This window comes from Cololabis saira, chromosome 7 (assembly GCF_033807715.1).
Source record: "Cololabis saira isolate AMF1-May2022 chromosome 7, fColSai1.1, whole genome shotgun sequence".
Lineage (NCBI taxonomy): Eukaryota > Metazoa > Chordata > Actinopteri > Beloniformes > Belonidae > Cololabis > Cololabis saira.
In genome coordinates this window covers 24,964,874-24,973,756 of record NC_084593.1, presented here as the reverse complement: position 1 = coordinate 24,973,756, position 8,883 = coordinate 24,964,874, and the positions used below count along the sequence as shown (strand labels likewise).

Here is an 8,883-nt window from a genome sequence, read left to right as displayed (position 1 = left end):
GAAAATTGCAACTGACAAACGCAGTCGTAAAAATTCACAGTTGCACTTGTGATATTCAGAATCAGAGATTTCAGGTGGGGTGCTGTATTGGGATGTCTAAAAAAATCTAATAGACTATTTAAACAGCACAAATTTACACCTCCACACCATTCAGTAACAGGATGGATAATGGAATATAAGCACTAGAACATTATCAGTTTCATAAATATATAAATATGCATCAACAATGATTGACATGCGCTGCAATGTATGTTATGTTTTTTACAGAATCAATAATTACGAGCTAAAGTAATAATTAAAAAAACCCAACCCTTTAAAATAAAGTTCATCTCATTATGTTTTTTCATTTTAAAAATGTAAAATCCAAATAAAGAATTGTGGATATTCATTTACAATACATATAAACTGTAAATGTTGAGTGAAGACTCAGAAGAACTCATTCTTTTGAAAAACTAATGTGTTTAATTTGTATTAAAAGCAGACTGTACAATGTACAAATGAAAGTTTAAAAACATTTTACATTATCATTTTTTGTGCCACATAAAAGACACTCAGGACAGTCAACAAACAGCTCAGTGGGAACAAAGGTTAAGAGTCCTCAAATCACCATAAAAACCCTAGATCTGCAGTCACAGAGCTGCACTTATTTGGAGTTTCACAACACAAACTCCTGAGACTCTGTGTATTTGCTGACAAAGGAAACAAGACAGTTCATCATTGGTTGGCCTTTCATGCCATTAAACCTGTTCTTACTCTAAAATATCTGTTTACAAAAAGTGGGAGCTGTGACACAGCACGTACAAGAAAAAAATAAAAACTGTTCCAACATAAAAATGTCTGTTTCTATTAACAGTTTCATGGTTTGATTTGATTAAAAAAAAAGGACAGAAGATATGTGGCTTCATCCTCAGGTTTAGCAGGAAGGAAGAGTTGCGTATTCTCGTAAGACTTTGCTTTTGGTGGATGAGAGAAAAAACAACAACAAAACAACAAGACAAATTAGATTTATGATCTCCGGTGATGAAATGCATCAGTCTTGACAATTTATCCCACGGCTCTATGAAGCAGTGAGCTGCTGAGATTATACCTTCAGATGGCGTCTCCTGATCTGCTCTGGATGGTTCAAGTTGCCGTGGCGTCCTGGACTGAAACTGCAGGGCTTTCTGGATCTTCAACTGATCGTAATTTGCTTTTCTCTGCCAGAATGGAAACAAAAAGAATTATAAAAACATCCGAGTGATATATTACCATGATTAGGATGAGTAATTTACTCACTTTTCTTCTTCTTCTTTGGAGGACTTTCTGTCTCCAGGTTTGGTGGAGGAACTAATTCTTCGTCGGTGGACTTCTTTTTCTTTTTTTTCCACCTTGTCTCATCATTACTGGCCTCTGATATTTGTATTGGTTGATTTCTGTCTGTCTGCTCTGACATTTCCTCATCATGAACAGCTTTGTCCTCCTTTGCTTTTCTTTTCTTTTCTTTAACCGTCACTTCTGAGTTTTCTTCACCAGGATTCTCTTCTTTTCGGGACTCTGGAGTCTCCTCAGTGTCAGCGATCTCCTTTTTCTTCTTCTTTGACTTCTTTTTTTTAGTGATTTGCTCTAAATTTTCTAGATTTTCCTCTGCACTTTTCTCTATAATATCTTTTCCTTCCTCATGTACCTGCTCTAAATTATTTTCAATTATTTGTTTCATTTTCTCCTTTTTCCCTTTCTTTTCTTCAGCATTTGTCTCTGGTTTGTCCTCACTGCTAACTGCAGGTACATTCTCATCTGTAAATTCACTTTTTTCATCAGGAACCTGTTCTGAATTCTCCTCACGTTCAAGCCTCCTTTTCCTCTTCTTCACCTTCTTTTCTTCATCTGTGTGAGCTGAATTGTCCTCATCATCTCCTTTCTCCCTTTTCCTCTTCTTGGTTTTCTTTCCTTGTACAAGAAAAGAAACAGCCTCTGTAACATTCTCCTGAATAATTTCAAGATTTTCCACGCGTTCTTCAGTCTCTCCTTTTGCTTCCTTTGTCTTATTCTTCTGCTCCACAGGTGTATCTGGTCCTGTGACGTCATTGCTCTTCTTCCCCTTACTCTCTTTTTCAATTCCATCTTCTCCCACTTCATTTCCATTCACGTCCAGCTTGTCCTCACCTGCCTCCTTTTCTTTCTTCCTTTTCTTCTTTTTCTTGGGCTCAGGCACCGTCTCATCTGCTTTTTCTTCCCCGTGAATCACAGAGTCAGACGCTTCTTTTCGTGGCGTCTGTTTTGAAGGTGTGAGTGTGGACGTTGCAGGTTTGCCGTCCTCGTTGTCGAGGCTCTGCTTTGGGCCTGGGATGTCAGATGACGACACAGGTGTGGTCTTTCCTTTTGAGCTCTTCTTCCTCGCCGGCGTCTGCTTTGCAGATTTCTCCTCCTCGTTTTCATTCTTTTCAAGCGTGGCAGCTTTCTGCAGAGCAGCAGTGCTCGTTTTTGCAGCGGGTTTCGCACGGGGCTTTCTGACTCTCGTTCTCTTGGGCTGTGGTGTGCAAGGGTCCAGAGCGTTGATAGTTTCCATCTTGGCAATGTCAGCGTCTGTGGAGACAGAGCACAGAGAAACTTGTGTCGGTGGCACAAATGCTTCAAAGAGGACAGGTATGGCAAGAAAACGACCCTGCTTGGATGAAATCACTCTTGGCTGTTCATGCTCTCCTGTCTGGGTGCCTTCTTTCCCTCCTGTCGTATCGTCTTCCATCATTTCCTTCTTTCTACATCAGCCACTTTCTTGGGTACTCAAACTTCGGGGAAAATCCCTTGGTAACAGCGTGAACTGATGCAAACCACTCTGGCGCTTCTCCCCACACTGCTCAGGCTTGCTGGACTCAGTGACTTCATTTATTTGAGTTTTTTTAAGTACGCATTCATACCTGTCATCTGCAGGAGCAGTTTCTTCCACTTGTCCACATCCAGACTGCTGTCAGAGTCGGAGTCCTCAGCAACAGCTGCCACCACCTTGTCTGTTGGCTTTGCCTTTAATTTCTTGGCCTTGGCATCACTTTTTGCTGATTTTTCTTCAACTTTTTTCCTTCTCCCCTGAGCAGGCTAAACAAAGAAAGAAAAGGAACACTGGGTGATGTTAAATAGTTTTAACATGAGAAGTAAAAAAAAAAAATAAAAGCACTTACTAGTACCTTTTTTGTCGATGTTGTCTTTTTTGCAGGTGTCTTTGTCTTCCTTTTCGGTGTGCTTGGTTTGACTAGTTATGACAAGCAGACATTATGTGTTATACAGCATTTAAAAATGTCAACATTCTTTTTGGTACATTCAGATTTCACTCTGGACATCGACTATGACCAAAAAAACTCCTTCCTTCTGCAATATCTGACTCTTTTTAGTCAGACTTAAGTATGAGTTTAGTTTATAGCGGCTGATGCACCATTTAGTGAGATGCAAGATCAAAGTAGACAAATAAAAGTGCGGATACATTTCCGGAGTGGTTTAAAGCCACTTTCAGGAATGCTGCATGCATATACACATATCTATCTACAATGCATCAGACAGAAACTGACTTAGTTTGATAAACTCTGAAGGCAAACTGTCAATTAGAAGCAGGATGGTTGTTAAGCCTCAGTTGTAACCACACAAAAGGTTCAGATTTGCAGTATTAATTTGTAAAAATCACTTTTGTCTGTTATGCAGATGTGGTGCAGATGTCTTGTGTGCAGGAACTGTACCTTTATTTGGAGTCCCTCCTTGTTTGGATTTGGAGCGTTTGGCTGATTTAGTCTTCCCTGTCTTTTTGGAATTTCTAACAGAGATAAAAACAAACATTGTGACATCAGCAAATAAAACAGCCAATAAATGTGTTTAATAATTAGTAAAAATGTTTGAGGTTTTGCACTCACTTCAACCATGATTTGTAGATGTCAAATAGAGACACTGCTGTGTTTGTCTCCTCCTGAAGAAAAAGACAAGTTTGTTAAGAACAAGAGAGCAAAAATGCAATGACATTTTAATCTTGATGTCAGTTTCAGAGATTGTTGCTCATAACAAAAACACTTTCACCTGTTGTTGCAGATCCAGCAAAGCTGAAATCAGTATAATTTTACCACATTCGGTATCTACAGTTTAATTACTTTCCCTTTCAGCGATTAATAAACTATTTTTAATTTGAAGTGAAGTGGAGCTGTAGAAGATTTTGTGAACCTCCTGATGGTTCCTCAGTTTTGGTTTGAGTTGTGTCGTATTAGGGATGTTAAATGATGAGATTTTATCGATACCAATTCCATTATTGATTTTGCTCATCAATCTTTATTGAGTACCTTATCAATTCCATTTCAATGAGGAAACAAGTACACTTGCATGGGTTTTCATTGTCAACAGCAACTGTTTTACCTCTTAAAGTTTCAGAAAGAAGGCAGTCCACAGGTCGGTATGGACACCTTTGTAGGTTTCAGTGGTATTACCACTGAAAGTGGACTACCAGTGGACTACCTCACCAACCGGCCACAGTATGTGAGGACACGGGACCACACATCGGACATGGTCGTCTGCAGTGTGGGGGCCCCGCAGGGAACGGTCCTGGCGCCGTTCCTCTTCACCCTCTACACTGCTGACTTCTCCTACAACTCCCCAACCTGTCACCTCCAAAAGTTCTCTGACGACTCTGCTATCGTCGGCCTCACCACTGATGAAGACGATAGCGAGTACAGAGAACTGTCCCAGGACTTTGTGGACTGGTGCCTGCAGAACCACCTCCAGATCAACGCGGGGAAAACCAAAGAACTGGTGGTGGATTTCCGCAGGTGTAATAAATCCCCCTCGACACCGGTGAACATCCAGGGAAAGGACATTGAGATGGTGACATCTTATAAGTACCTGGGTGTTCACCTCAACAATAAACTGGACTGGACTACTAATTCCTCTGCACTCCACAGAAAAGGCCAGAGCAGACTCTATCTGCTCAGGAGACTGAGGGCCTTTGGTGTGCAGGAGAAGCTCCTGAAAACATTTTACAACACTGTGGTGGCATCAGCCATTTTTTACGGAGTGGTCTGCTGGGGCAGCAACATCACAGCTGCAGACAGAAGGAGGCTGGACAAAACAATCAAAAGGGCCGGCTCTGTCGTGGGCTGCTCTCTGGACACAGTACAGGTGGTGGGAGAGAGGAGGATGATGGCTAAGCTGTCATCCATGATGGAGAAGGACTCCCACCCCATGAAGGACCTTCAGAGTGCTGGAGAGCTCCTTCAGCGACAGGCTCCTTCACCCTAGGTGTGTGAAGGAACGCTACAGACGGTCCTTCCTCCCTGCAGCTGTGAGACTACACAACCAGCACTGCTCACAGTAGACCACAAACAATACAAACAATCCTGACAATAAAAACCATTCTGCAACGGGCATAAATAACATCTGTAAATATCCATCTGTTTTTCTTTTTGTATACTAGAATTTTTTTATTTATTACTATTTTTATTCTCCTTCTTATTCTTATTCTTATTATTATTGTATATACTGTTTATAGTGTTATAGTGTTTATTATTATTATTATTGTTGTGTGATATTGTGTGATATTGATGCCTCTTGTTTTGCACTATCCCCTTTGCTGCTGTAACCTGGAAATTTCCCCTCTGGGGGGACTATTAAAGGATTTCTTATTTCTGGTTCAGCTACACACAGCTGTGAGTCTATCTCTGGAACGCTACATTTTATAACAAAGGTTTTGGTGATTTGCTGCATGGATGTTTATCACCCGCAGTCACCGTCAACAGAAATGATAAAACCAGAAAAAATATGTTTAGATTAGATTAGCTTCCTGAAATATGGACAGTTTCTAACCTCAAAGTCTATATGTAATCATGATTCTTCCATATAGGAAAAAATACCTATTATACTTGGGAACAAACAAAACACTTGACCGAGACATGGAGAAGTCATGCTGACAGTAATAATAGATGAAGCAGACAGCTTTAAAACAAAATATAAGAAACAAGGCAGATGAACCAAATCATGAGGATGAAGCATTTATACTGAGGAGGAATATAACTAATTACTAAGAAATCTGTGTGAAGTGACTTGAGGTCACCTTTTCTTTGATGAACTGGATCTTTTGAAGAGAAATTTACTAAAGCATTATTCAAAAGGAAAAATGTAAACTTTCATTCCTTCACATGGTTTGTTCCACTTCGAGCAGCTTTCCTCTCCAAAAAAATATTAAAAAATCCACTACATTTGTCTCTAACTAAATTTTTTACATTGTTTTCCAAACATGACATTTAACCCTGTTCAGTGAAAACTGTCCATCTGCCGAGTTGGTGATCTAGAACTTGAATGCATGTGATGAACTTAATGGTGCTCTTCCGATAACAATAATCCAAGATAACCTTAGATATCCCGAGATGACGCCTGAGCCAAAGATAAAGAAAATCCCTTGCCACAAAGCTTAAAAACAGGGATTTTGTTCTTCAACTCATCAAAAACAGACATATTGACATTAAAACCTCTGACAGGTGACAGAGACAACACGGATCATTTCATTGCAGAGCATGGTTGCTAAGAAACCTTGCATCCTGGGGTCGTTGTGGATGTCACTGTGTTGATATCTATTGTGATGAGTAAATCACTGCTACAGACCAGCGTTTTGACCCGACCTCCAACCTCAATATATCAGTATCAGAACAACATGCCCCATTGAGATCCTGTGATCCTGTTACTGCCCTGATGGGTTTTGCAACATGAAGAGGGTTGATAGATACTACACCAGATCAATGGTTTGAATATTGTAGATGATTTCAATGAAGAAGTAACAAGAGCAGTCAAAAGCAACATACATATTATTTAAAGCCATTATAACAATCCAGAGATACGAAACACATGACAAGAAAACCTGACAAATGTTCTTTTTATGATCCGGTTCATGCATTTACTTAAGCCTACCAGGTTTTGGGTGCAGGAGTTTACTTCTGCTTTTAACACAGTTTAGTTGTATTTCATCTTAGCCTTCAGTGGCAACTGAACATGCTTTGTTCAGTTGAAAACTTTAAAATATTTATTTTTATTATTATTAATATTTATTTAAAAGTTGAGCATTTGATGCAAAACCAGATCAGATATACAGGAGCATCAGGGTCTTCCCAAACACATACACACACAGTAAAAACTTGTTTAGTGGCTGTCCTAAAATCAGATGTGACAACAGTGTTACAACACCGGATGAAGTTGCAACACTGTGGCAAACTGCAACATTTGCAAAGGCACAAACCTGCAGTCTTAGTTAGTGAAATCAGTGTGTGTGTGTGTGTGTGTGTGTGTGTGTGTGCACAGAGCTGACCTGTGGGCTGTGCCTCTGTATCTCCTCTGCAGCTGAATGAAGACCATTTTCTTTCAAATGTCGGAAGATCAGCTGGTTCAACTCGTGCACTGACTCGTTCACAGACATGCTCGCCACTCCAGCTTATAAATAATAAACACACAAAACTACTAAAGAGTATTATTTTCATGTCAAAGTGGTCCACATGGTTGTAAAGAAACGAAACTTCCTACATTAAACTCTGACCTCAGGATGTAGTTCTCGAGGCTGCCGCAATGCATCATGGGAACCGTAGTCTGGTTGTAATAGTTTGTGATTCGCTGTAGTTTGCTGTTCTGGATTGGTTTATAAACTGTTACTTCCCCCCTCTTTGTCATTAACAGGGTACATGCTAGTTCTATGCTTAATTAGGGCCCGAGCACTTACAGTGCGAAGGCCCTATTGTATCTGTAGGATTTTTTTTTTCCTCGTTTTTTTTTTTTTTCCTCCTTAATCCAACAAAATGAGGGCCTTTTTGCCCCCCTAAACGTGCCCCAAAAGTCACCAAATTTTGCAGGCAAGCCAGGCCTGCGAAAAATTTGACATTTCATGGTTTGCATTAATGGGCGTAGCCTAATGGTTCAACAGCGCCCCCTAGAAAACTTTGTGCCTCAAGCCCCACAATACGGTTTGACGTACATGCACGAAAATCGGTACACACATGTATCATGTCGCAACTTAAAGAAAAGTCTCTTGATGCCATGGCCGAAACAGAACAGGAAGTCGACCATTTTGAATTAATCGTGTAATGTTGGCGCAATTTATGCCATTCCCTCGGCAGTTAATGCGGCCGAACCGTAACGTGCACCCAGGTGTGTTATGCATCAAAATGTGCGTCTCGATCCTGCGACGATGGGCATTACTTTTCTCAGTCAAAAGCATTACCGTGGCGACGCTAGACGCCAAAAAGCGCGTCCCCCCTTCATCTGATTGGTCCATATTTGATAGTTTCTGCCATAACTTTTGAATGGTTTGACATAAAGACTCATGGGTGGTCATCGAACTCGGTTTTGAATCCTTGAACATAATTGGTGCAAATTAGCTCCGCCCTTTCATCTGATTGGTCGATATACGATCGTTCCTACTTTCTGCCATAACTTTTGAATGGTTTGATATAGAGAGTCGTGGGTGGTGTCATCCACTAAATGTCCAGGCCTGAAGAATCTACATGCAAGTCATACAAGCACTTCCACTGCAGCACGCCTGAACGTGCACAAGGGTGCGAGCGACCGTTCATAGCTGCTTGCAGCTTTAATTATTTTAGTTTCTGAAATATTTTCCAACTCCAAAACTCAGACATATCAGTCACCTTTACGTTCCCTGAGTCTAAAAGCTGTCACTTGTCATGGTTTTATAGGCCTACAGTATACCGTGACATCAGAGACCCAATGTAAAGCATAACCTTCCCCATCTCTATTTCCAGCCGTCTTTTACATAATTCTGTATTTGATCGATTTCAGAAGTGGGCACAGTAAACTTATAACACAGATTTTAAAAGATGCAAACCACAGAGCTAAGACAAGGTTTAAAAGCGTGATGTCTACAGTATTTATGTGGTCTTTTAAACG

At 40.4% G+C, this 8,883-nt stretch overlaps 1 protein-coding gene across 3 annotated transcripts; it reads right to left on the bottom strand.

Moving 5' to 3' along the window:
• Nucleotides 1-464: 464 nt before the first annotated feature.
• LOC133447566 (muscle M-line assembly protein unc-89-like) lies at nucleotides 465-7,516 on the bottom strand. Of its 3 annotated transcripts, none has more exons than XM_061726272.1 (8): nucleotides 7,298-7,516; nucleotides 3,873-3,925; nucleotides 3,702-3,775; nucleotides 3,153-3,223; nucleotides 2,895-3,069; nucleotides 1,276-2,562; nucleotides 1,088-1,196; nucleotides 465-953 (listed from the first exon to the last, which is right to left on the bottom strand). In XM_061726272.1, exons 1-7 carry the CDS (start codon nucleotides 7,403-7,405, stop codon nucleotides 1,123-1,125), a joined length of 1,842 nt encoding a protein of 613 aa, XP_061582256.1. In that variant the 5' UTR covers nucleotides 7,406-7,516; the 3' UTR covers nucleotides 465-953; nucleotides 1,088-1,122. The 3 variants fall into 3 exon arrangements, with proteins under 3 accessions (XP_061582256.1, XP_061582257.1, XP_061582258.1); XM_061726273.1 differs by having other exon boundaries at nucleotides 465-957; nucleotides 1,091-1,196; XM_061726274.1 differs by having other exon boundaries at nucleotides 3,159-3,223.
• Between the last annotated feature and the right edge of the window lie 1,367 nt (nucleotides 7,517-8,883).

What these genes read in the sequence shown, in the direction of transcription:
- LOC133447566 (XM_061726272.1), bottom strand. Translation starts at nt 7,405, where the DNA reads ATGTCTGTGAACGAGTCAGTGCACGAGTTGAACCAGCTGATCTTCCGA. An exon ending in ATCTACAAATCATGGTTGAA is followed by an intron (nt 3,776 to 3,872) that starts GTGAGTGCAAAA and finishes TATCTCTGTTAG; the next exon opens with AAATTCCAAAAAGACAGGGA. An exon ending in ACTGCTCCTGCAGATGACAG is followed by an intron (nt 2,563 to 2,894) that starts GTATGAATGCGT and finishes CTGTCTCCACAG; the next exon opens with ACGCTGACATTGCCAAGATG.